General features: G+C 39.1%; 2 protein-coding genes across 3 annotated transcripts; one reads left to right on the forward strand and one right to left on the reverse strand.

The window, feature by feature from the left end:
- Positions 1 to 18381: 18381 nt before the first annotated feature.
- Reg3b (regenerating islet-derived 3 beta) lies at positions 18382 to 20963 on the forward strand. The gene is made up of 6 exons (NM_011036.1): positions 18382 to 18407; positions 18697 to 18777; positions 19296 to 19414; positions 19585 to 19722; positions 20309 to 20435; positions 20696 to 20963. Exons 2-6 carry the CDS (start codon positions 18702 to 18704, stop codon positions 20761 to 20763), a joined length of 528 nt encoding a protein of 175 aa, NP_035166.1. The 5' UTR covers positions 18382 to 18407; positions 18697 to 18701; the 3' UTR covers positions 20764 to 20963.
- A 2407-nt stretch (positions 20964 to 23370) lies between these two features.
- On the reverse strand, positions 23371 to 26362 carry Reg3d (regenerating islet-derived 3 delta). Of its 2 annotated transcripts, NM_013893.2 has the most exons (6): positions 26313 to 26362; positions 25928 to 26010; positions 24919 to 25037; positions 24607 to 24744; positions 23896 to 24022; positions 23371 to 23635 (listed from the first exon to the last, which is right to left on the reverse strand). In NM_013893.2, exons 2-6 carry the CDS (start codon positions 26001 to 26003, stop codon positions 23568 to 23570), a joined length of 528 nt encoding a protein of 175 aa, NP_038921.2. In that variant the 5' UTR covers positions 26004 to 26010; positions 26313 to 26362; the 3' UTR covers positions 23371 to 23567. The 2 variants fall into 2 exon arrangements, with proteins under 2 accessions (NP_038921.2, NP_001155213.1); NM_001161741.1 differs by lacking the exon at positions 24607 to 24744.
- Positions 26363 to 27702: the final 1340 nt, after the last annotated feature.

The following is a 27702-nucleotide window of genomic DNA, read 5'->3' on the forward strand; positions in this document are numbered from 1 at the left end:
GAGACAAAGTAGGAGGGTGGTCAGATGAAACTAAGGGGTATTTGAGGGTTAGAATGGAAAACTAATATCTTACATTTTCTGAAAAATATATGCATATATGTAGGGAATCTAAATAAAATCACTGAACAACAGGAAGCAGAACTTCAAACAGACATTTCTTGTCACCAAAATTTCCAGTATCAGTAATATAATCGAGTTGTTGGCTAAAGGGGCCCGTAGGAACCATGAAGTAATCCAGGCTATAAAGGCTATTTGTGGGAAGCCGTTGCAGAGTGGCAGTTGGCTACTGCTGGCCACCACACATGCATAGGCAGTGAAGGTTCTTTTGCCAAGACAAGTTAACCAATCAGATGTGAGACATGCCTCTCCTAGGCCTATGTAAGCAGCACCAGTTCTGGGCTCAGGGTCTTTTCGCCTCTACAATCAAGCTCTCCCAATAAACGTGTGCAGAAGGATCCTGTTGCAGCGTCGTTCTTCCTGGCCCATCGAGCTCGCGCAAGAGCTATTGGTTGCTCTTCAAAAAACTCACCAAGAGACAACCGGCCACCTTCCTGGTGAGAGCACAGGGATCCACCCGGCCCGAGAGGCTTCAGCCTCACGTTCCACGGGGGCCACCTTGGTTCCGGGACTCCGCGGCGGGCGGTCTGCAGGTGAGAGTGTGGAACACAGAGGCCAGCAGCTTCTGGAACGGGCGAGAGCCACAGAGCCTCTGAGGCGGCGCCATTTCCGGCTCCAGACAACCGGCCACCTTCCTGGTGAAAGCACAGAGGTCCACCCGGCCCGAGAGGCTTCTGCCTCACGTTCCGTGGGGGCCACCTTGGTTCTGGGACTCCGCGGCGGGCGGTCTGCAGGTGAGAGTGTGGAACACAGAGGCCAGCAGCTTCTGGACCGGGCGAGAGCCACAGAGCCTCTGAGGCGGCGCCATTTTCGGCTACAGACAACCTGCCACCTTCCTGGTCAGAGCACAGGTGTCCGCACAGCCCATGAGGCTTCTGCCTCACGTTCCGCGGGGGCCACCTTGATTCTGGGACTCCGCAGGGGGCAGTCTGCAGGCCAAAGCAACACAGCTTCTGGGAAAAATCCTGTTTTGGGCCTTCATCTTCGGCCAGGAGGAGGTCCAAACACCAGATAACTGTGCACCTCCCTGAAAGAGGAGAGCTTGCCTGCAGAGACTGCTCTGACCACTGAAACTCAGGGAAGAGAGCTAGTCTCCCTGGTCTGCTGATATAGTGTAACAAAATCACCAGAGGAACAATCTCTAAACAGAGACAACTATAACAACTAACTCCAGAGATTACCAGATGGCGAAAGGTAAACTTAAGAATCTTACTAACAGAAACCAGGACTACTCACCATCATCAAAACCCAGCACTCCCACTTCGCCCAGTCCAGGGCACCCCAACACACCTGAAAAGCTAGACCTGGATTTAAAAGCATATCTCATGATGATGGTAGAGGACATCAAGAAGGACTTAAATAACTCACTTAAAGAAATACAGGAGAACACTGTTAAACAAGTAGAAGACATTAAAGAGGAAACACAAAAATCCCTTAAAGAATTACAGGAAAATATAACCAAACAGGTAGAAGACATTAAAGAGGAAACACAAAAATACCTTAAAGAATTGCAGGAAAACACAACCAAACAGGTGATGGAATTGAATAAAACCATCCAAGACCTAAAAAGGGAAGTAGACACAATAAAGAAAACCCAAAGTGAGGCAACAGTGGAAATAGAAACACTAGGAAAGAAATCTGGAACCATAGATGCGAGCATCAGCAACAGAATACAAGAAATGGAAGAGAGAATCTCAGGTGCAGAAGATTCCATAGAGAACTTCGGCACAACAATCAAAGAAAATGGAAAATGCAAAAAGATCCTAACTCAAAACATCCAGGAAATCCAGGATACAATGAGAAGACTGAACCTACGGATAATAGGAGTGGATGAGAATGAAGATTTTCAACTCAAAGGACCAGCAAACATCTTCAACAAGATTATTGAAGAAAACTTCCCAAATCTAAAGAAAGAGATACCCATGAACATACAAGAAGCCTACAGAACTCCAAATAGACTGGACCAGAAAAGAAATTCCTCCCGACACATATAATCAGAACAACAAACACACTAAATAAAGATAGAATACTAAAAGCAGTAAGGGAAAAAGGTCAAGTAACATATAAAGGCAAGCCTATCAGAATTACACCAGATTTTTCACCAGAGACTATGAAAGCAAGAAGAGCCTGGACAGATGTTATACAGACACTAAGAGAACACAAATTCCAGCCCAGGCTACTATACCCAACCAAACTCTCAATTACCATAGATGGAGAAACCAAAGTATTCCATGACAAAACTAAATTCAACCATTATCTCTCCACAAATTCAGCCCTTCAAAGGATAATAACAGAAAAAAACCAATACAAGGACGGGAACCACGCCCTAGAAAAAATAAGAAGATAATCCCTCAACAAAACTAAAAGAAGACAGCCACAAGAACAGAATGCCAACTTTAACAACAAAAATAACAGGAAGCAACAATTACTTTTCCTTAATATCTCTTAATATCAATGGTCTCAACTCCCCAATAAAAAGACATAGACTAACAGACTGACTACACAAACAGGACCCAACATTCTGCTGCTTATAGGAAACCCATCTCAGGGAAAAAGACAGACACTACCTCAGAGTGAAAGGCTGGAAAACAATTTTCCAAGCAAATGGTCTGAAGAAACAAGGTGGAGTAGCCATTTTAATATCGGATAAAATCGACTTCCAACCCAAAGTTATTAAAAAAGACAAGGAGGGACACTTCATACTCATCAAAGGTAAAATCCTCCAAGAGGAACTCTCAATTCTGAATATCTACCCTCCAAATGCAAGGGCAGCCACATTCATTAAAGACACTTTAGTAAAGCTCAAAGCACACGTTGCACCTCACACAATAATAGTGGGAGACTTCAACACACCACTTTCATCAATGGACAGATCGTGGAAACAGAAACTAAACAGGGACACAGTGAAACTAACAGAAGTTATGAAACAAATGGACCTGACAGATATCTACAGAACATTTTATCCTAAAACAAAAGGATATACCTTCTTCTCAGCACCTCACAGGACCTTCTCCAAAATTGACCATATAATTGGTCACAAAACAGGCCTCAACAGATACAAAAATATTGAAATTGTCCCATGTATCCTATCAGACCACCATGGCCTAAGACTGATCTTCAATAAAAACATAAATAATGGAAAGCCAACATTCACATGGAAACTGAACAACACTCTTCTCAATGATACCTTGGTCAAGGAAGGAATAAAGAAAGAAATTAAAGACTTTTTAGAGTTTAATGAAAATGAAGCCACAACGTACTCAAACCTATGGGACACAATGAAAGCATTTCTAAGAGGGAAACTCATAGCTCTGAGTGCCTCCAAGAAGAAACGGGAGAGAGCACATACTAGCAGCTTGACAACACATATAAAAGCTCTAGAAAAAAAGGAAGCAAATTCACCCAAGAGGAGTAGACGGCAGGAAATAATCAAACTCAGGGGTAAAATCAACCAAGTGGAAACAAGAAGAACTATTCAAAGAATTAACCAAACGAGGAGTTGGTTCTTTGAGAAAATCAACAAGATAGATAAACCCTTAGCTAGACTCACTAAAGGGCACAGGGACAAAATCCTAATTAACAAAATCAGAAATGAAAAGGGAGACATAACAACAGATCCTGAAGAAATCCAAAACACCATCAGATCCTTCTACAAAAGGCTATACTCAACAAAACTGGAAAACCTGGATGAAATGGACAAATTTCTGGACAGATACCAGGTACCAAAGTTGAATCAGGATCAAGTTGACCTTCTAAGCAGTCCCATATCACCTAAAGAAATAGAAGCAGTTATTAATAGTCTCCCAGCCAAAAAAAGCCCAGGACCAGATGGGTTTAGTGCAGAGTTCTATCAGACCTTCAAAGAAGATCTAATTCCAGTTCTGCACAAACTATTTCACAAAATAGAAGTAGATTGTACTCTACCCAACTCATTTTATGAAGCCACTATTACTCTGATACCTAAACCACAGAAAGACCCAACAAAGATAGAGAACTTCAGACCAATTTCTCTTATGAATATCGATACAAAAATCCTCAATAAAATTCTCGCTAACCGAATCCAAGAACACATTAAAGCAATCATCCATCCTGACCAAGTAAGTTTTATTCCAGGGATGCAGTGATGGTTTAATATACGAAAATCCATCAATGTAATCCATTATATAAACAAACTCAAAGACAAAAACCACATGATCATCTCGTTAGATGCAGAAAAAGCATTTGACAAGATCCAACACCCATTCATAATAAAAGTTTTGGAAAGATCAGGAATTCAAGGCCCATACCTAAACATGATAAAAGCAATCTAAAGCAAACCAGTAGCCAACATCAAAGTACATGGAGAGAAGCTGGAAGCAATCCCACTAAAATCAGGGACTAGACAAGGCTGCCCACTTTCTCCATACCTTTTCAACATAGTACTTGAAGTATTAGCCAGAACAATTCGACAACAAAAGGAGATCAAGGGGATACAAATTGGAAAAGAGGAAGTCAAAATATCACTTTTTGCAGATAATATGATAGTATATATAACTGACCCTAAAAATTCTACCAGAGAACTCCTAAACCTGATAAACAGCTTCGGTGAAGTAGCTGGATATAAAATAAACTCAAACAAGTCAATGGCCTTTCTCTATACAAAGAATAAACAGGCTGAGAAAGAAATTAGGGAAACAACACCCTTCTCAATAGTCACAAATAATATAAAATATCTTGGCGTGACTCTAACTAAGGAAGTGAAAGATCTCTATGATAAAAACTTCAAATCTCTGAAGAAAGAAATTAAGGAAGATCTCAGAAGATGGAAAGATCTCCCATGCTCATGGATTCGCAGGATCAACATTGTAAAAATGGCTATCTTGCCAAAAGCAATCTACAGATTCAATGCAATCCCCATCAAAATTCCAACTCAGTTCTTCAACGAATTAGAAGGAGCAATTTGCAAATTCATCTGGAATAACAAAAAACCTAGGATTGCAAAAAGTCTTCTCAAGGATAAAAGAACCTCTGGTGGAATCACCATGCCTGACCTAAAGCTTTACTACAGAGCAATTGTGATAAAAACTGCATGGTACTGGTATAGAGACAGACAAGTAGACCAATGGAATAGACTTGAAGACCCAGAAATGAACCCACACACCTATGGTCACTTGATCTTCGACAAGGGAGCTAAAACCATCCAGTGGAAGAAAGACAGCATTTTCAACAATTGGTGCTGGCACAACTGGTTGTTATCGTGTAGAAGAATGCGAATTGATCCATACTTATCTCCTTGTACTAAGGTCAAATCTAAGTGGATCAAGGAACTTCACATAAAACCAGAGACACTGAAACTCATAGAGGAGAAAGTGGGGAAAAGCCTTGAAGATATGGGCACAGGGGAAAAATTCCTGAACAGAACAGCAATGGCTTGTGCTGTAAGATCGAGAATTGACAAATGGGACCTAATGAAACTCCAAAGTTTCTGCAAGGCAAAAGACACCGTCAATAAGACAAAAAGACCACCAACAGATTGGGAAAGGGTCTTTACCTATCTTAAATCAGATAGGGGACTAATATCCAACATATATAAAGAACTCAAGATAGTGGACTTCAGAAAATCAAATTAAAAAATGGGGCTCAGAACTGAACAAAGAATTCTCACCTGAGGAATACCGAATGACAGAGAAGCACCTGAAAAAATGTTCAACATCTTTAATCATCAGGGAAATGCAAATCAAAACAACCCTGAGATTCCACCTCACACCAGTCAGAATGGCTAAGATCAAAAATTCAGGTGACAGCAGATGCTGGCGTGGATGTGGAGAAAGAGGAACACTCCTCCATTGTTGGTGGGATTGCAGGCTTGTACAACCACTCTGGAAATCAGTCTGGTGGTTCCTCAGGAAATTGGACATAGTACTACCGGAGGATCCAGCAATACCTCTCCTGGATATATATCCAGAAGATGCCCCAACTGGTAAGAAGGACACATGCTCCACTATGTTCATAGCAGCCTTATTTATAATAGCCAGAAGCTGGAAAGAACCCAGATGCCCCTCAACAGAGGAATGGATACAGAAAATGTGGTACATCTACACAATGGAGTACTACTCAGCTATTAAAAAGAATGAATTTATGAAATTCTTAGCCAAATGGATGGACCTGGAGGGCATCATCCTGAGTGAGGCAACACATTCACAAAGGAACTCACACAATATGTACTCACTGATAAGTGGATATTAGCCCAAAACCTAGGATACCCAAGATATAAGATACAATTTCCTAAACACATGAAACTCAAGAAAAATGAAGACTGAAGTGTGGACACTATGCCCCTCCTTAGAAGTGGGAATAAAACACCCTTGGAAGGAGTTACAGAGACAAAGTTTGGAGCTGAGATGAAAGGATGGTCCATGTAGAGACTTCCATATTCAGGGATCCATCCCATAATCAGCATCCAAACGCTGACACCATTGCATACACTAGCAAGATTTTATCGAAAGGACCCAGATGTAGCTGTCTCTTGTGAGACTATGCCGGGGCCTAGCAAACACAGAAGTGGATGCTCACAGTCAGCTAATGGATGGATCACAGGGCTTCCAATGGAGGAGCTAGAGAAAGTACCCAAGGAGCTAAAGGGATCTGCAACCCTATAGGAGGAACAACATTATGAACTAACCAGTACCCCGGAGCTCTTGACTCTAGCTGCATATGTATCAAAAGATGGCCTAGTCGGCCATCACTGGAAAGAGAGGCCCATTGGACACGCAAACTTTATATGCCCCAGTACAGGGGAACGCCAGGGCCAAAAAGGGGGAGTGGGTGGGTAGGTGATTGGGGGTGGGTGGGTATGGGGGACTTTTGGTATAGCATTGGAAATGTAAATGAGCTAAATACCTAATAAAAAATGGAAAAAAAAAAGAAATCTCTAAAGATCTCATTCCACTTTCCATGTTATAGATGAAAAACCTTAGGGAAGTAAAATATAATAAAACCAGGACTGAAACCCCAGTCTCCAAAAAAAAAAAAAAAAAAAATAAAGAAAGAAAGAAACTCACCAAGAGCCTGTATTACTTAATCCAACACCTACATAATTTAGTGAATATAAAAAGTTAAACTAGTGCCTATCTAGAGCCCCAAGACTATGGACTAGTGTACATTGTACTCTGAAGTACTCTTCGTGTTATCAAAGGAGGAAGACAAACACCAACCTAACTACAAACTCTTCAATCTATAAAATGACCTGCTTTCAAGACGTACTAACGCAGTAGTGTTCCAAAGCTTGTGAGAGAGTAACCTACCAATAACTGACTAGATTTAAGGCCACTCCATGAGATTGAAGCCATACTTGCTAATGCTTAGGCAGCTGAGAATCTGAGACGAGACAAGCTAGGGACCTAGGAGAAAACCAAATACTTCTGCTAAAGGAACGTTAGCAATAAAATGACTTCTAATGATGTTCTGCTATACTTTATAGATCAGTGCCTTACTCAGTCATCATCAGAGGAGCTTTCCTTGAATTCTATGGAAACAACAGATAACCGGAGCCAGAAAATGCACAGAGAGTGAGATATATTGGAACACATAGCCCTAAATGGGATGACTCTGTAAAATTCCCCCCCTCAGAGTTCAGAGAATCTTGTTAAAGAGGAGGTAGAAAGAACATAAGGCAGAGTGAATGGAATACACAAAGGAAAGATCATCCACACCATTTCCCTTGCACCTATGAATGCACAGAGACTGAGGCAGCACACAGAGGGCCTTCGTGGGTCTTTGCTAGATGAGAGCCCATAGCTGTGACAAGAAGGGAACACAAGTCCCCAACCCAGAGGGTGACACCAATTGATAACAACTTGAAAATGAAATATTAGAAATGAATTTTCTCCTATAGGGTCTCTCTTGAGATTAAAAACCACTCTTAAGGTCAGGCTTCAGGCTTTGCAGTAGATGGCCAACACAAAGTAAGCTCAGTGGCCTCCTTGCAGGTGATTTGTCTGACAATGCTTTGTCACGGTTATTTATTCATTTGTTTATCTTGATTACTCCGGTCCTTTGCACATACATTATGTATTCTTTGTGCTTTTGTGGGACTCCTGTATGTATGTATGTGTGTCTTTGCATCCTTGTTTCTTGAGCTTTTTCTTCAGCTCCTTTGCTTCTGTTTGTTTTGTCCTGTTGCAGTTCTCTTGTCTTTGTTAATCTTACCTTATTTTATTATTATTTGTTTAGATGTCTATTTTCTGATGAAAGACAGAAAGCATATGGATATGTACGGGAGGGGATGTGGAAAGAGCCATGGAGTAGCAAAGAGAGGGGAAGCCATAATCAGAATATATCTTATGAAAAAGGGTATCCTCAATAAAACAAAAATAGAAAACAAATCTATTTTCAGTAAAAATTATGGACTCCTATTGTGTTATTTCTTATTCTTTTTTTTTTCTCTTTATTTTCCTCGAATGCATATGAAGATACAAGCTGGGCTTAGTGACACAGGCTTATGACTCCTGCTATTGAGCCCACAAAGGCAGGAGGATCACAGACTTTTATTCAGCCTGAGAACTGAGTGAAACTCTTCTTCAAAGGTAAATAGTAAAATGAAGACCCTGCTATTTACCTGAGTATGTCAGTGCTTGCCTGGCATGTGTGAGTCCCTGTCCAACTCATGAAGGATGACAATATTCAATCACCTATAACTTAAATTGTTCATTGTAAAATAATTTATAATAAAAAGAAAAGAAGTATGGTCAAAGAAGCCATTTATGGTTTTTTTTCATTTTTTTTATTTGATATTTTCTGTATATACATTTCAAATTTCAAATGCTATCCTGAAAGTTCCCTATACCCTCCCCCAGCCCTGCTCCCCTATCCACCCACTCCAGCTTCTTGGCCCTGGCATTCCCCTGTACTGGGGCAGAGAGGTAGATCAATAGAATATAATTGAAGACCCAGAAATGAATTCACACACCTATGGTCACTTGATCTTTGACAAGAGAGCTAAAACCATCCAGTGGAAAAAAGACAGCATTTTCAACAAATGGTGCTGGCACAACTGGTGGCTATCATGTAGAAGAATGCAAATTTATCCATTCTTATCTCCTTGTACAAAGCTCAAGTCTAAGTGGATCAAAGACCTCCACATAAAACCAGGGACACTGAAATTAATTGAGGAGAAAGTGGGGAAAAGCCTCGAAGATATGGTCACAGAGGAATAATTCCTAAACAGCTATGTATGTTTTTTTATCTCCTACCAAAAGGTACATTTTCAAAAGTACAGAGTTAAGCTGACGTGAGGAAGCTGTTTGAGTAAACATGAAGATTCTGAGACTGAAACATAACCTTTGGTTTTCCTGAGTTATCGGCATTTAATATTATATAGGGCTTCCCCTAAAATAAAAATTAACAATGTGCAACACCATTATAAAATATGTAATTGTAGTTGTTTTCCTAGCATTACAGCTAACATGATACAATATGGAACCGGTCCAGGTTCAATGTGTGAGTTAGAAATCAATTGGAGTTGGCACAATTTTCTGATAAGGACTTTATTGGCTCCAATAATGGCACAGGTCATGAGAAAGGCACAAAGACTGCCTGTGACTGCCCCAATTCCAGCAATCAATGTCAACATCCCAGTTCTTTACTAACTTTGCTTATTGGTCTCAGAGATTTAAAGTCTATCACTTAATTTATTTTACATGGAGCATATAGCCTGATTACCTTACAATGATATGAGAAGTCTAAAGTAACACCCTGGACATAAGGTTACTGTGTATCAAAGCAGGGTGATTTTACTGGCCAAGGTTCAATAAAAACCAGCTCAAGGCTATTTTTGACGTGAGGCCTTATACAACATCTTCCAGTAACTCTCCAGATATGCCATGCTTGGAACAAGAATACTGGGCTCTTGATAAAGGGACCATTTCCCACTCATATTTTAAATGTAACAACATGAAGCTATCCACATATTATTTGACACAGGAGAAAAGACAGATAAAATGTACAAAAGGGATAATTTAACTTTTGACAGAGGAGACATTAAAACCTAGTTTTTGGTTATAACAAGAACAAAGATTCCTTTCTTGCCAAGAAATGAACTGTAAATATCCCAAGGCCAATTCAGTAAGCATAGAAATTGAACAACTTTTCATGTTTAGCTAGTCAGCAGTGAAACCAAGGTGCTACACTGCAGTTAGAGACATTATACCCCAAAGTTTTATTACAAGTATTGTATTACTTCAATTAAAGACAAAATTTAATGGAGGTTTTCTTTAATTGTGGTTATATTTTTGAGATTAATTATCACTAGGATTAATGAGCTCTCACAGAGGGGCATGAACATAAATGTCAGGAGAAGAGTCAACTGTGCATTTTGATTTATGTATATTTATACATGTTTTTCATATATTTAAATTATTAAATGATTCAATATGTTAAATGTTACTCATGTAATTTTTTAATTATCATCGTGATAAATATGATATTTATCATAGGAAAGCTCTATTTGTTATGATTGAGTAGGAGCTTGTAGAGTAAATTAGAATGTTTTCTTAGGAACATTTTAAACATATAGTAAAGTAGAAAACAAGTATAAATGCTGTCATGCCTACTTTTTGGATTATCAATTTTTAAAATTTAGGCTATTTGTTTTGTTTCTCTATTCTCAGCCCAACTCTGTCTCTTTTGTCTTGAACTATTTGAAATCCAAATATATCCTTTTTACCCTAAGTCTCTTAAGTGCAATATATTTGAAAATAAGTATTAAATAGTATTTTAATCATAAACATCCATAGTACAAAAAATTTTCTCTATATATATCCATATATCCTTATATATCTCATATATTCAAATATATATTTGAGATCCTTCTCATTTTTAGACTTCACACAACCTCTCTCTCTCTCTCTCTCACACACACACACACACACACACACAACTAAAAATAAGCAAAAATTAAGAAATTCTTTCACATAGGATTCTTCAGCTAGTTATATATTAAAATAATTGTTTTGGAACAAATAAATATTAGCAATATACATACATATATATATATAAAATAAGGAGATGAAAAGATTGTGTGTGTGTGTGTGTATGTGTGTGTCTAAGTTGGAGGACAATGTTGTATAGGGTGGTCAGTTATTAAGATGCAATTCATGTCAATAGGCAAACTAGCCAGTGCTTTTATACACTGAGCAGTTTTGCACAATTGCACACCTTACATATCCATAAATTAATCACAATAGAGAAAATTGAAAAAATTTCATAGCTAAATGTTGGCACATATTCATAGTTGCTCAGTTTATTTCCAGAAGACATCTTATTAGATGAAGCTCAGTAAGTTTCCTTATTAGATGTTTTCATATTCTTTCAAGTCCTTCTGGTTATTGGTTCATGTATATGTCTGTGTAGCTTTGTGTGTACCTGTATGCACATGGATGCAGTGGCCATTGAATAGTCTTTGGGGTTTTTTTCTTAAGTGTAACTCCATCATCAACCTTGTTTTTCTGACAGGGATTGGATAGGGACTCACACATGCTAGGCTAGCCCTGAAGGACTCAGAAAAACATTCAGTTTCCATTGTACTGTTTACAAGGTATGCTGTCTGAATACAGAATCTCAGAGATCCAATCAGACTCTGCCTCCTCCTTCCCATCACAGGGCTTAAAAGAGAACATCCTCAGTCTAGCTTTTGTTTTTAAATGTGGGTTCTGGTGATGGACTCAGGTCTTCATGACTATAAGGCAAGCACCTTGTTAGGCAAGCTCTCACTATCTAGTCAGGTTCTTTTAAAATTTTTTGTTGTTGTTGTTGTTTTGAGACAAGGTTTCTCTATGTAGCCCTGTCTTTCCTGGAACTCACTCTGTAGACCAGGCTGGCCTTGAACTCAGAAATCCACCTGCCTCTGCCTCCTGAGTACTGGGATCAAAGGCGTGCACCACCATGCCCGGCTGGTTCTTTTAATCTTAAATTTTGTCTTTCCTCAGTGAACATTTTTAGTTTGTGATATATTACATTCGTGATTCATTTGCTAATATATATTTATTCAAAAAACAATTATTTTAATATATAATTATCTGAAGAATCCTATGTGAAAAAATTTCTTAATTTTTTTCTTATTTTTAGTTTTGTGTGTGTGTGTGTGTGTGTGTGTGTGTGTGTGTGTGTGTGTGTGTGTGAGAGAGAGAGAGAGAGAGAGAGAGAGAGAGAGGTTGTGTGAAGTCTAAAAATGAGAAGGATCTCTTGGAGTGCTTGTTACTGTCAATTTTGAGCTGTCTAACTTGGATGCTGGGAAATGAACTCTGAACCTTTACAAGATCTGCTTATGCTCTTAACTTCTGCACCCACACTCTAACCTGTAATTATTTTTATTCTCTGAGAATTTAATGCATATCTACAATCAAATGATCACATCTACCACCATTTCTGAACTCTCTGTAGATTATCTCCCAAAGTTTATCTTCTACTATTTTAAATTTTAAAATTTCTCTACTAAGTTCCTGCAAAGTTCCTGACTGTATTGGCTGTTTATTTATATAGTTCTGCATTTTTTTAAAATCAACTATCCAGATCCCTCCCTCCCTCCTTCTACCTCCTGTGATTATTTTGTTACCCCTTCTATGTAGGATTGAAGCATTCACACTTTGTTTTTTTCTTTTTCTTTAGGTTTATATGATTTGTGATTTATACCGTGAGTGTTTTGAGTGATTAGGCTAATATCCACTTATCAGTTAGTACAAACCTTGTGTCTTCTTTTGTGTCTGGGTTACCTTACATAGGATATTTTCTAGTTCCATCCATTTCCCTGTGAATTTCATGAAGTAGGGGAACGGAAATACAGGAGGGCATGATCAGGTATGGAAAGAATCAGAAGAGAAGTACAGAGGGTCATGAAATTTAACAGAAATATGTGGCAGTGGGACATAGGGAACTGGAGTAGCCACTAGTAAGTCCTAGATCCCAGATAAGGAAGTCTCCCAGGACCCAATTATTATGATATAAGCTGAAATATGCAAGAAAGGGGAGAGAGAACCTGTAAAGACCACCTCCAGTAGATAGGCATGCCTCCTGGTTGAGAAATGGGGCCACCCACCCATCTCAAAAATTTTAAAAAAGAAATGTTCCTATACAAAAGAAAGACAGGAACAAAAAATGACCAGAGACTGAACGAAAGGCCATCCAGAGATCCAGCCCATCCATAGACACTGACACTATTGCTAATGCCAAGAAGCACTTGCTGAAAGGAGCCTTGTCTGACTGTCCCCTGAGAGGTTCTGCCAGCATCTGAATATTACAGATGCAGTCACAGTCAACCATTGGACTGAGCCTGAGGACCCCAATGGAAGAGCTAGTGGAAGGGCTCAAGAAGCTGAGGGCAATTGTAACCCCATAGGAAGAACAGTATCATCTAACTGGACCACCCAGAGCTCCCAGGGACTAAAGCACCAACCAAATAGAATACATGGAGGGATCCATGGCTCCAACTACATATGTAGCAAAGGATGGCCTTATCTGGCATCAGTGGGACAGGAGGCCCTTGATCTTGTGTAGGCTTGGTCTCTAGTGTAGGGGAATGCTAGACTGGTGAGGCAGGAGTGGGTAAGTGGGTGGAGGAGCAACCTCATAGAGGCAATGGGGAGATGAAATGGGATGGGAGTGTTGTAGAGGGAAAACTGGGAAGGGGGATATAATTTGAAATGTAAATGAATAAAATGATGAATAAGAATGAATTTATCTTTTTAGGAAAAGAATATGATGCCTATACTTATGATTAAATGACTTGAAGAAGTTCCATGGACTTTTCAGACGAGTCTGTAAATTATGAACTTAAATCTCAATATCACAACAGATGTCTACCTTTATTCACAAATTGCATTAGCAATAACAGTATGAGGATCAAATTTTATAGACATCCCAGTATAACCAAACCAAACCAAAATAAACCAAGTTAAACACATGACCCTCCTCATTTAAGCACATCTATATATTCCTATGTTACCAATGAAAATGAGGTGGTAATTTAAATCCTAGACAAATGACCACTTTGCAAGAGAGCTTTTTAAGGAATGAAACCTTTTGTTAGATTTCTTTGGTCTCTATTCATTACTCTCTCCATCTACATCATTTCATTTATCCCCCTTAAGTGTTAAGTTCTCTGGCTGCCTCTTTTCTGGCCATTTTGCCATTATTCCATTATTCAACAGAGACAGCATACTTGACTCAGAAAGCATGCTTGGCTCATCAGGCCTGCTCAAAACCTTAGTTTCTTATATAACCTTAAATGTTGGTACTAATTCTAATTTATTTGCCCAACTATACTTATGACACAGAATTCTACATAAAAATATTACAGGGCTATAATCATATTAAATTAAATATGCTCCTGAGATAATCTAGAAGCAATTTATTTTTATATGAGTTTTGAATATCTAGTGTAAGAATTGATGTCCTGGATAGATAAACAATAAGGAAGGTGCTAAGGAAAAATATTCTTCCTGAACTTGGAAAAGCTGACATGCTCACTGGAAAGAGGAAGCATTCTTAACAAGCCAAACCCAAGGGTCATATAAATTTTCTGGAAGCAATGACAAACCCTACCCATGACCTTATCGTATGCATCCCTGTCATGCACATAAGTGCCCTTTCCTTAATACTCTTATGAAATCACAATATCTATTTTCTGACACTACCAATAGTTACAATGGACAGATTCAAGGGAGATGAGGAAATTTGAAAGTCCTAGAAGAGGGTCTAGCATCTGTGGTAGAGGATTCAAGTGGTGTCTTTATCAGAGAACAGGAATAGTCTCCATTAGTTCTCCAACTACTACTTTCTATCTCGAACATAATAGTTCTGTAACAACAATTGCTAATATAGGATTTCTCAGTGGAAGCAGAGAATGTAAATACTCTAGGAATACAAGGGAAATTAAAATGAGCTGGAGAGTAAGAAGAAGTAGATTAAACACAGGCAGTAGGCAAGAGGTAGTGGGAAGTTTGAATATCTTCTTTATGATTATATTCCTTTTAGTGTCTTCGATTGCTTCCTTACAGCTATGATACTGAATCCTATGCATCCCAGCATGTTTTTCAATGCTGCTTTTCTGAATTATACTTCTATGTCAGGGGCAAAATTAGGTTTCTCAGTTGGCATCACTGATCTCCATAAGAATGCTCAGAGTAGGGGAACATTCTTAAGATGCTCATATGGTAATGATAAGAAATGTTCCATGCAGGAAATCTCCCTGCAAGTCTATCATCCAGCCTTCTTCTAGGTCCACTATCAATGTGAACTAGCATAGTGGCCCATCACCAGAAACTTCTCATGTAATCCGTAGATAGTTTGAAGTGACCCAGTGTGAAAAGGTGAAACAGAAATGCCAGTGTAGCAACATTTATCTCTAGAATGAGGTAGAAGAGGGAAATGTAAAATAAAAAGACTTTCTTATGAAGTAAGCCTATTTAATGAATAAGAATACCTGAGAGAGAAATAATAAGATATGGTCAAGATTTGAGACACAATCCCAAAATACAAAACCCATAAATGTTTTCTAAACTTACATTTTCAACAAATGTCCACTTTCCTTTAGACCATTCCTATTCTTTTCTCCCATCACCCTAGGTGAACTCTAAGAAGGAACTGTCTTCTTCATACATCAGCTGCACCAGTGATCCCCAGGCCTACGGCTAACACCATTATGCTTTGTTTAGGGAGCTCTGTGGGTACTGGTTAGTTCATATTGTTGTTCCTCCTATGGGGCTGCAAAACCCTTCAGCTCCTTGGGTACTTTCTCTAACTCCTTCATTGGGGACCCTGTGCTTCATCCAATGGATCATTTATTTTTATTTTTGTGCTAAACTTTCACTCAAATCTGTGTTTTGAAGTTGTTAAATAAATATCTTATGAACTTCATATAAAGTTAGAATCATTTGTTTCATTTTGATTTCAATATTTATGGGTAGCTTTAAAATCTCCAAAATTTGGTTTTGTATATTTAAAATAACAAATGAAATATCCATGTATGTATATACATATTCATATGGTTATCTTTTTTCATCTACCCAGTATCTTTTCTATTTGACTGTACTGGATACATATATATATCCATTGTTTGCCATAAATCTTTTTAAATTATACTTTGGAATAATTTTAAATTATAAAATTTGTGAGAATTTCAGGTTATTTGTGGAGAGAGTCCCTTTCATGGTTTTACAGTCACTGTTACATTGTACAGCTAGGGTCAATTCTGGACCTTCTAGTACACCTTCACAACATACTATGTTCATTTTAGTTTAATTAACAATTTCTTTAGTCAATTTATGTCTTGACAACAGCCCTCCCCTTCTCCTAGTCCTACCCTTACTAATACATTACCTCATGAGTCCTTCACTTCTCTTCAGAAACCAGGAACACCTTGAGCATCAATTTGTCCTAGGATGGAAATTTCCCATGGAATAAGTTCCTTTGGGCCAGTTATTGGTTGGGCGTTTCCTCAAGCTCTGCTCCATGTTTATCCCTGCACATATGGAAGGCAGGACAAGTTTTGAATTGAACATTTTGTGGATGGTTTAATGTTCCCTCCCTCCACTTGCAGTCCCCCCTGGCTATAGGAGGAGGCCACTTCAGTTTCCATACACCCAACTATTATGTTTCTCAGTGAGGGTTAACCCCATATACTCCTAGGAATCTCCTTATCTTCCCGGGTCTCGAGATAGTTCCAGAGATGCCCCTGCCCCAATTTGTATTCTTTCTCCCAGCCCTCTCTGCTCCCCCTCTCCAAACCTAATCCCAATCCCCGTTCACCTTCTTACCTCAACTCCCAACTAGATCCTTCCCTCCAACAACCTCCAATGACTATTTTGTTTCCTGTTCTGAGCGACATTCAAGCATCTTCTCTTGGGCCCTCCTTATTACTCAATTTCTTTGAGTCTGTGGATTGTAGCATGATTATCCTGAACTTTATGTCTAATGTCCACAAATAAGTGTGTACACACTATACATGTCTTTCTGGTCTGCGTTACCTCACTCAGGTTGATAATCTCAACTTCCATCCACGTGCCTACAAATTTTATGATGTCTTTCTTTTTGATAGCTGAATAGTATTCCATTTTGTAAAAGTGTGTAGAAAATATACCACATTTTCTTTATACATTCTTTTGTGAGGGACATTGAGGTTGTTTCCAGTTTCTGGTTATTACAATTAAAGTTGCTATGAATGTAGTTGAGCATGTGTCCTTGTGGTATGGTGAGGTATCTTTGAGGTCTATGCCCAGGAGTGGCATAGATGGATAGAACTATTCTTAATGTTTTGCCAAATTGATTTCCAAAGTGATTATACAAATTTGCACCCTTACCAGCAAACCAGTAGTCTTCCCCTTTTCTACATTTTTGCCAGCACGTGCTGTCACTTGAGGTTTTGATCTTCTACAGACACTAAGAGAACACAAATGCCAGCCCAGGATACTATATCCAGCCAAACTTTCAATTACCATAAATGGAGAAACCAAAGTATTCCATGACAAAACCAAATTCACACATTATCTTTCCATGAATCCAGCCCTTCAAAGGATAATAACAGAAAAAAAAGAAAAACAATACAAGGACAAAAACCAAACCCTAGAAAAAGCAAGAAAGTAATCCCTCAACAAACCAAAAAGAAGACAGCCACAAAAACAGAATGCCAACTCTAAAAACAAAAATAATACGAAGCAACAATTACTTTTCCTTAATATCTCTTAATATCAATGGACTCAATTCCCCAATAAAAAGAATTTATCACTTTTAATCAATTAACTTACACCTACAATTTTTAATCTGCTCAGTTCTTACTAATTTTTAGACTTCCAGATGAATATTAAGAAATCTCTATACAAGTGAGGTTTTTCCAAATTGATTCTAAGTACACTCATATTTATTTTTCTTAACTAAATAGTTTTATCTTCCTTAACTGATGGGTAATAATACTTTACAAACTATGTCATAGCATAATTTGTGCCCCAATGTTGCCATTGTTTGCTTATGCTTCCCAGAACAGAGTGTCTGGAAGAGGGTGTGGATGGTTCAAACTTCACTCACACCTGAGGTAAAGCAGGTCGGCTAACGGGAAAGAGGTAATGTTTATGAGAATTCTTAGTTCTTATCAGAAGAGTAGCCTGTTCTTTCTTGGAAACTCTTTGAGTCTGTGCCAAATGCTGCCCACCATCCTTAACTGGATCAATGTTCCAGTTATTTACTACGATGTCCCTCCCTCAAATTCTGTTATAAAAACACAGTCATCTCTGTCCTGACACACCATCCAGATCTCTGGAAGACAGGTAAGGGTGAACTGAAAGATGCTGAAAGGTAGGCATGGGTTCTTCTCTCACACACAGGACAGGTGTCTGTGTCCTCAGACAACACAGAGTTTTGTAACTTGAGGTATTTAGGAAGTTCTCAGGGAGAGGAAAAAACATCAATTTCCACTTAATTCCTGTATCACAGGAGAAAGACAGGATGATATAATTTTCCCTTGAGAGTTAATCAAAGAAGGGGAGGGACGGTTCTCTCTGAATGTCCTCACTAACCACACAACCTAGAGTTATTCTGGCTATTCCTCCCTCACAGACAAGATGCTGCCTCCAACAGCCTGCTCCGTCATGTCCTGGATGCTGCTCTCCTGCCTGATGCTCTTATCTCAGGTTCAAGGTAAGACCTCTCTGCATGTAGCAATGATCCCTTGAAAGTGTTTCAAGATAGGAAAGTTTCATGTTGTAATTAGGAGGAAAAATTCACACAAGTAAACTGCCTGCAACTTTCCAGCCTTTCTTCAGGTCATTAGTTATAGAAGATATCAGACGGGTCATCTCTGTGGAAAGACAAGATTTCTCATGTTGTCAGAATTTTGTAATTTATTCTTCCAAGATTAAAGGGGAAAATATGATGGTTAATATGAACTGTATAGAAGAGGAAAGATGGACAGGTGTATTTAAGCCTCTCTGCCCAGTGTTGGTAGAGTCATGAACTAATGTGTAGAAAAGAAGAGAAAAATGATGCTATCCCATTTACTATGTCTGTTCATCATAATTTTTTCCAAAGACTATTAGAAAGCTTGATATTGATTTTCTTCCAAAAGATAATCTACAAAAATATTCCTACTTTAACCTTTCATCTAAATCTCACTACTCATCTCACCCCATCGCTCTATTTATCTCACTCCACCCCAGGTGAAGACTCCCTGAAGAATATACCCTCCGCACGCATTAGTTGCCCCAAGGGCTCCCAGGCTTATGGCTCCTACTGCTATGCCTTGTTTCAGATACCACAGACCTGGTTTGATGCAGAAGTAAGTGCTGGGAAGGAGAAGGTACACAAGGAACACACGGAAATGTTAGGTTCTATCCTCCCTAATTCCTTCCATCTGAGAATAGCTGACTTTAAAAATAACCTCTCCTCTTGCTTACCTATGTCTTCCAGTGAAGTCTAAATCTCCTTTTCATTTTGATTCTCACATAGCTGGCCTGCCAAAAGAGGCCTGGAGGACACCTCGTATCTGTGCTCAATAGCGCTGAGGCTTCATTCTTGTCCTCCATGGTGAAGAGAACAGGAAACAGCTACCAATACACTTGGATTGGGCTCCATGACCCCACTCTGGTATGGTAACCTCTTCTCTGTTTCCTCTCAATGATCGTATCATGGGGGAATACATTATCTATGCGTCCCCAGAGTGAACCTGGAAAGACAGAGATCAGACCCCGCATGATATTGGGACCAGGGAAACCATCAGGAGCAGTTGTCAAGCTGAGCTCTATGAATGTCTTAGACTTCAGATGAAGTTTATGTGTTAATTATTGACTTTTACAGAGGTCTATGTGAGGATTTGGAATTATTCTCATTTAGTTTCAGGGAGCAAACACACAACCAGTCAAGAGGCACAGAAATAAAGAGGCAATTTACATTTTCTCTTAATAGAATAACCACCTTCCTTCCATTTTAAAGGAAATTGCTGATTTAGCACTATTTATATTTTGAATACATTTCAGGGGATATTAATTCCATCAGTAGTTTCTGTGTTTATAAATAGACATGAAGACAAGAATAATTTCTATTGGTGTGCTCTTGAAAGCTGCATATGATCACCCAAGTTCTGGGAGGCTGGGAGGGAATGAAGGGTTTCATTCACAGTTGCACACATGCAGAGCTTTGGACCCTTCCTTTCATCTGCATACTTCCTCACTAGGGTGCAGAACCCAATGGAGGTGGATGGGAATGGAGTAACAATGACGTGATGAATTACTTTAACTGGGAGAGGAACCCATCTACTGCCTTAGACCGTGCTTTCTGTGGCAGCTTGTCAAGAGCTTCTGGTAAGAAGGAGAAGATCTGTGTAGCCTAAATGCATGCCCCTCTTCTCACATCCCTGGGTGCCTCTGACCTAGGAAATTGAATGTGTTCTTGCTTTCTCTCATCTCCTTTCTTGATGTCCTGGGTGTCTCCTTCCCCTAGATTCTAACACTGGTGAACATGGGGGAGCGACTTTGAAATTGAGGCCATACATTGAGGTGTTTCTTCTTTAAGTTACCCAAGATTCTGAGTGCTCAAAAGCTTCGTTCCCTTTTCTTTCCAGGATTTCTAAAATGGAGAGATATGACATGTGAGGTGAAGTTGCCCTATGTCTGCAAATTTACTGGTTAAACTTATCAGACAGCAAACATCCCGAATTTGTCTTGAAGAGCATCATGGACAAGGGACAAAATGTGAAGACTCACCTAGAAAAAGCATTTTCTATCTACAGTCCACATTAGAGCCTTAATCTGCTCTTTCCATATCTGTCTTTAGTCCTTTTGGTATAAGTTTGGGCTCAATTCTAAAATAAAAATAAGCTTTCTGTCACACTTTGAGTTTTTGCATTCTATTAATATTATTGTCTGTGAATGCATGTGAGCATGTATGAATGTAACAGAATTCTTATGGAGATCAGAGGATAACTTATTGGAATCAGTTGTTGCTATCTATCTATTGAGAAAGGGACTCTCATATTTTTGCTACAAAGTAAATTAAGAAGAATTTGTTGATGGCATAATCCACCTAGCATCCACCTAATTTTAAGTAAGTTCCCTGAGAGCAAATCAACTCTATTTCTGGCTTAAGAAACAAATTTTTGATCCATCAATCCAATGTGCTAGCACTGTGCATAATTTTTAATTGAATTCTTTTTCATGCAAAGTATTTTGATTATAGTTTTCCAGAGTATTCTTACAAGTGTAGAAACACAAGCTGTTGAACTCCATAGTGGTTCAAATACAGTTAGAATAATGGAAATAAGCACAACTATTAAAGAAACATCTTTATTTTCAACAAATTTCAAATAATGTTTTATGTACAACCATCAGAACATATTATAAATTGCTTTTGATAGCTCATGTAAATATCATGATCATAAGATCAAACTCAGATGTGTTGTGGACCACAGTATAATGTAAGATCTTTAAATATGATTGTGCTGAGAAGTGTATACAAGAAGGCTAACTAGAGGTATCCAGTACTTGCCTGCTTGTCTACAAGGCAGAATCAAGATGAGTCCTGATTGTTGAAACTGAAATTTACCAGTAGACAGAATGACAGTTAGAAAAACAGAGACTTCATCCCAGTGAATCTGAGGAGGAAATAGTGTCCAAAGAACTGAGTAAGTAGCATCAAGGAAGAATGAAATGAGGGACTGGGTCTTCCTTTAATGGTTAGTTATATTGTTAATGTGCCGCAGTGTGGAATCAAGTATGAGGAGAGTCTCTATGAGGAATAAGTTACCTCAGGCTGGTCTGTGGGAGTATCTGTGGGAGATTGTCTTGATAGTTAATTGATATATTAAGACCCATCCCATTTCATTTGGCATCATTCTTTAAGTAAGTACACCTAAACGTTTTAGCTGAGCACAAGGTAGCAGGCACACTTTCATTTCTTTCTGCTCTTGACCATATGGTGCAACTATCTGTCTGGAGCTATTGCTACTAGGTCTAAATCCCAATGATGAACTCTGGCTAGGAGCAGAAGCTGAAATAAGTCTCTTCTCACCATGCTGCATTTTTTTCCAGGATGTTTTATCACAGGAATAGGAATGTAACTAGAACTCTGGCTAAAGATGAGACAGGACAGTCACTGTGAGCCAGAGCTTCCCAGGAAAAAGCAAATTCAGAAATCGTATAAGTGGACTATGGAGGTGATCTGGCATTAGACAACATCTTTGGTCCCACCTATAAATCCATAGGATGCCGAACTGGGGGACAACTTAAGGGGGGGGGTGAACTTACTTGAGTTCAGAGCTTCTGAGTTGAATGGTATGATCAGATCTGATCAGATCAGATCACTGCACTGACATAGAGGGTGGCTCCTTCAGAGTCATTTTGACCAGGGAAAGATAGACACAAATCAACCAGGAATTATACGTTGGAAGAATGCAAACTCCCATTAGCAAGAAAATGGAACATCTGCTAGTCTAATTTTCTTGGTCTAAAGTACTGATTAGTGTTACTTAACTTTGCATTGGAGCCAAATGTAAGAATATCAGGGTTATGAGGGAAAGATTGATAAGAACCTGATCCTTGTCCTGTCGCTTCATGAATCTCTGACCTTGGAACACTCAACAAAGCTGTCTTTTATGATACCTGCCCTGGGAGTGTGAAACAAAACGTGAAGAGAATCTATAGGGAATTTCATATTTATAGTAGCTCCTTGATGTGTAGAATTCCTTGTGTGACTGCGAGCTCTGCTCGCCCAGTCAGTGTAGGATGAACTCATTCTCACACTTAGTATCTTTTTTTCTTCACTTCTTTACCTTTCTCATGACACCATTTTTCCCATTTAAATTGAGATTTTCTGGTTTTAAGAAAGTTCAAAGCTGTTTATCTGTACCCTTTTGGTAGTTACATGGAAGTAATTATTTAAACAATAATTTAAAAAAGGTTGATTGTTCAAGTAGATTGCATTTTGCTAAAAATAATACTTCAAAGATGATATTTGCAGAGAATGGCTTAAGTAACATCAGACTCTATGTGTCCCAACATGAATGACATATATAAACAATCAGTGTGAAGCGAGGGCAATGCCTTCATTTGTTCACATTATCTTCCAAAAGCCCTGTCCACAAGTTCATCATAGTATGCCAGTAGATTAGCCGTTAGACACTGTTTCATAGAACAATGGTTAGAACTGGAATCTCCCTTAGCACTTCCTTGCGGTTCCTTTGGTAACTACTCTGCATGACTTCATGTCTTATTGTAAAAATGGAGCACAATATCACAAAGTATTGACTAAATTTTATTATTGTTCTCCGAATCCTTAGGCCAGAGTCCCCAGAGAATACACTTATGGAAGAACAGCAGAGATGAGATGAGGAATTCGGTGTCGGGGTGTGAGAAGGACTTTCTTGGTGAGCCATCATGCTTGCTCCTTTGTCTATGTGATCTTCAGGATACTTTCAGGCAGTTGAAATCAGAACTGGCCTAACCCTTGAATTTGCAGACATAGGGAAATATTGTGTCACAATAATAATCTCTCCACTTCTGATAACCTGCAGAGAGACAAGAGGTAAAGGGAATGGGTCTGGTAAATTTGTGGTTGTAAAGAAAGAACAACTCAATCCTCTGCTCTGGACTTAGACTTCTGCATGCTCTTCATTTTTGCATCTTTAAGGGAAGAAGACACAGAAGGAACCATAAGAAATGACTGATCACTATTCTACAGTGCATTTGCCAGCTTATGGCTGTACCTTGGAGGTCAACATAGATGTGGTAAATGGGTTTAGTTAGAGAAGGCTTTTCTCTCTCTTACCTGAGGCCTGAGACAAAGCTGCACAGTAGCCGTGGTGTGCAGACATGGAGGGTGGTATCTCCCAGTTATAGAAGGTCAGAGGGTCAGAGCTGCTCCACTTCCATCCATTTTCATTGGGCAAACTCCCCTGAATGTGGGAAGCAGTGTGCAGCAAAGGTTCATTAACACTGCATGAAAACGTCACTGAAATACCTGATTTCCTGCTTATTGTCCTTAAACATTTTATGATCATACACAGTTGCTTTGGGGGGTAGATTAATATTTGGGAATTTCTTAATCCTATTTACAAACTCCATTAATTATAGGATGAAATTAGGGTTACTGAAATGTATCTCATCTTTGTAAGTTCAACCAGTGTTACATTTGAGAGTTCTTCAGACACGTGTGGACAAAATCTATTCTATAAAGAAATTACAGATGTAATTCTGACAGCATTTCCTGACAATTTTATGTGCAGACTTTCTGAGGCTGAAGAAAAATTCATCCAAGGTCTCAATAATAACAGTAAAAGTCAACAACAGTGATATGAACTTTGTGTGAAATCTCAGACATCTACAAAGCTCAGCTCTTCAGCTGTAGTTCCCCTTGTTCTAATGCTACACAGCACTGAAGATCTAACACCCATTTGGTTCTTCATGGGGAGTTCGAGGTACTCTTCCACAGGGACAAAAGGCACTAAGGGGAACAATCAAGGCAAAGATAGGAACCCACAAGTGACAGATCATGGAGTCCAATCCAGATGTATGGGAATGTGGTCAAACTGTTTTTCACCAGAGAGGACACAAAGATAATTTCACCATAAGTGAGCAGAAATGCCAGGTGTCCTGAGAAATGCTTCTGGCAGTGGATCTGTGTGAAGAACAGAATGAGAGAGAGAGACTGAAACCTTACTAGAAAATGGCAAATAATATGTGATGGATTGTATACCTCTCACTCAGCTATACCATAGAGATTGAAACCCAGCACTCCTTGACCCACAAGTATTTTGTCCTATTGCTCCCAACTCTGCCTGTCTTCACTTACCTCTGCATTAGCCCAGGTCTGTGGTTCCAGAATCAGTAAATAGCAATAGGAGCCATAAGCTTGGGCTTCTTGGGGACAGCTGATGCGTGGAGAAGACAGTTTTTTCTGGGATTGTTCACCTGGTTTAAAGGGTGATATAGTCAGTGATGGAGTGAATGTGAGAGTGGAGTGGAGAGAAGGAGGTCAACATAAAAATGACTCCTCAACCTTATTTGAGATTATGACTGTAATACTGAGTGCTTCCTCTTAGTATTTTCCTAGTTGTTGATTTTGACTATGTCTGCATGTGTATGGGGTGAGCATATATGTGCTGGGCTATACATGAGGATATGGACATGATGCCAGAGGTCATTTCTTGGTCTGTATTTATATTGGACTTTTAAAAGGGGGTTTCTTGCTGGCTTTGTCCAGTTTATAATTTTGCTAGATTGGCCATCCAGTGATACCCATACAAATTCCTCTCTTGTCCTCCTCAGAATTTGGATTATGGCCACCTACCACCTTGTCAAGTTTAATTTACATGGGTTCTAGGCATTCAACTTGGCTTCTCATGCTTGCTTAACAAGCACTTCACTAGCTGAGATATCGTATACCCAACATTAGGTTCTTAATTTAACAAGACATTTTAATGTGGAGAAGCGTGCCTTTTTAATTTTACCCTGTCTTCATACTCATTTATTCTCCCTTCTCTGGGATAACAGATGGAGGGCTTTATATTCTGTCCTCTGTGTCCTTCCTTAGAGTTCATTACTGACCTGTAAGCTTTCTTTTTTCAACCTTCCAAGATAGTTAGAGTTTGCTGATGACACGGGGGAAACTTTCATTCTATAACAGTGAAACACTGTGGTATATCTCCCCTCTTCCAATGATCCAGAGGAAGGAAGGATGTGGAAGATTTTTCTGTGTGGATTCTCCTCATACTTAACACACGAGACTCTCCAGATTCCTTCTCTCTCCTTGGTTCTCAATATTCATGGGGAACCCAGTGCTAGACACACAACAACTTTACCTTGTACCCAAGAAAGGGACATCAGGCAACACAGTAGCATCCAGGACATGCTATGAAGGGTCTTGTGAGACACCATGGTATATCTGTGAGGTAAAAGGAGTAAGCCCCTGAAGAGAGTGTGGTTAGAAGTGACATAAAAGGAGACCACAATCACTTTCATTATTATTTATATAGCTCTGCAAGGAAAAAAAATCTAATTTCAGTCTGATCCCCCTGTTTTCTCTGGTTCCGGAGAAAAATGGAAGGGACATGCTCATCTTTCAGTTCCTAGTTTTTCTGAGTTTTAGAGATTTGCCTTGTGAGGTCAGAGAAAGTTCTCCATCTACTACTGCAGTGTGGGAGACAAATACCTGCCAGCCTTGCATTGTCTATTAGCTCCACTTACCTGTCTATACAGAGGTCTGCAATGCTTTGACAGCACAGAGGTGATTTCACTTTTAAAACGACATCTGAAGTAGGGCCATGCAAGTGAAGAAGTGCCAGCTCCTGCTGCTCTCTGTAGTGGGTAGTGCTTGGCACAGGTTACAGAAGATTTCCCATAAGAATACAGGACTACTCAGGGCAGAGAGTGAGAACTGCCACACATGTTCCTTTCCTGTTAATCTAGCTCTGACCTCAGGTGCTGATTAGGTTTGAAAATGGCTACCCTCTACCAGGTGTCAGATTCTGGGAAACTTAAGTAATCACAGGCAGTCTCCTGCTACCGAATATGCAGTTTTATAAAAATAATTACAATTTATAAAACTTACAGTCTTTATTTTTAAAAGAATTGTCTCTATTTGTGTAAAACCAAGAATGCGTCTTTAGTTGTACTGAAGAACTTACTTCTGTAGATACATGAACATCATCTCATAAGATTTTAGGTATATCAAAAGTGCTGAGTTTTGTGTGTTAAAATTTGATTTTTTGAGTGGTGTAGAACAAGTGTACAATACAAAGTAAAATTACCTGTTCAATGGCTACTTCAACATTTTGATAGCAGTACATAAAGTGTAAAGCAACCAGTGAGACAACATTTTAGCCAGGATTTTAAGGAACTGAATAGATTTGCTTCTTAGCTAACTCCATGTATAAACAGAGAGAGAGAGAGAGAGAGAGAGAGAGAGAGAGGGAGAGAGAGAGAGAGAGAGAGAGAGAGAGAGAGAGAGAGAGAGAGAGAGAGAGAGTTTGCTGGTACTTATTCAGCTCTCAGTTATATTTCAGAATAGCATACTTAGCTAGTCCGAGGAGCCTGAGGCTCAGAACAAAGTCACACAGGAGCAGAGGTCTGTGGCAATAGAGGGGTTACTCTTCCATCGGAGCTTCTCCAGTTCCACAGTCCACTTCTTATGGTCACATATTCATAAGGATTCCAAGAGTCTTCTTTCAGAAATGATTCAAGCTTTTTTCTTTTATAATTTCTTTTATAATCTGTTCTTTAAATATGCCCATGCATGTGTCTATGTGTAGGTTTATGTGAGTATGTGTATCATTGTGAGAGAACATACATGTTCCTATAGGTGCTCAAGAAGACTAAAACAGGGAATCATACCACCTGGAGATGGTTATGAATTGCCTGATTTGTGTGGTAGGTACCAAAGCAGTACCTGTTAACCCATGTCTCCAGCCTCCTAAGTTCTATATGTTAAATGGTATTAGCTGTTCTCATTGTGCTTACATTTGTACCCATAGAGGCAAAGAAAGATGGCTAAAAAAATGTAATTCTTTAATGTTAAATGGGTCAGTATCATCAGCATGTGTCAATTACATATTTGCATTTGCATTTGGCAGAATAC

The sequence above is a fragment of the Mus musculus genome, chromosome 6 (genome assembly GCF_000001635.26).
Source record: "Mus musculus strain C57BL/6J chromosome 6, GRCm38.p6 C57BL/6J".
Classification (NCBI taxonomy): Eukaryota; Metazoa; Chordata; class Mammalia; order Rodentia; family Muridae; genus Mus; species Mus musculus.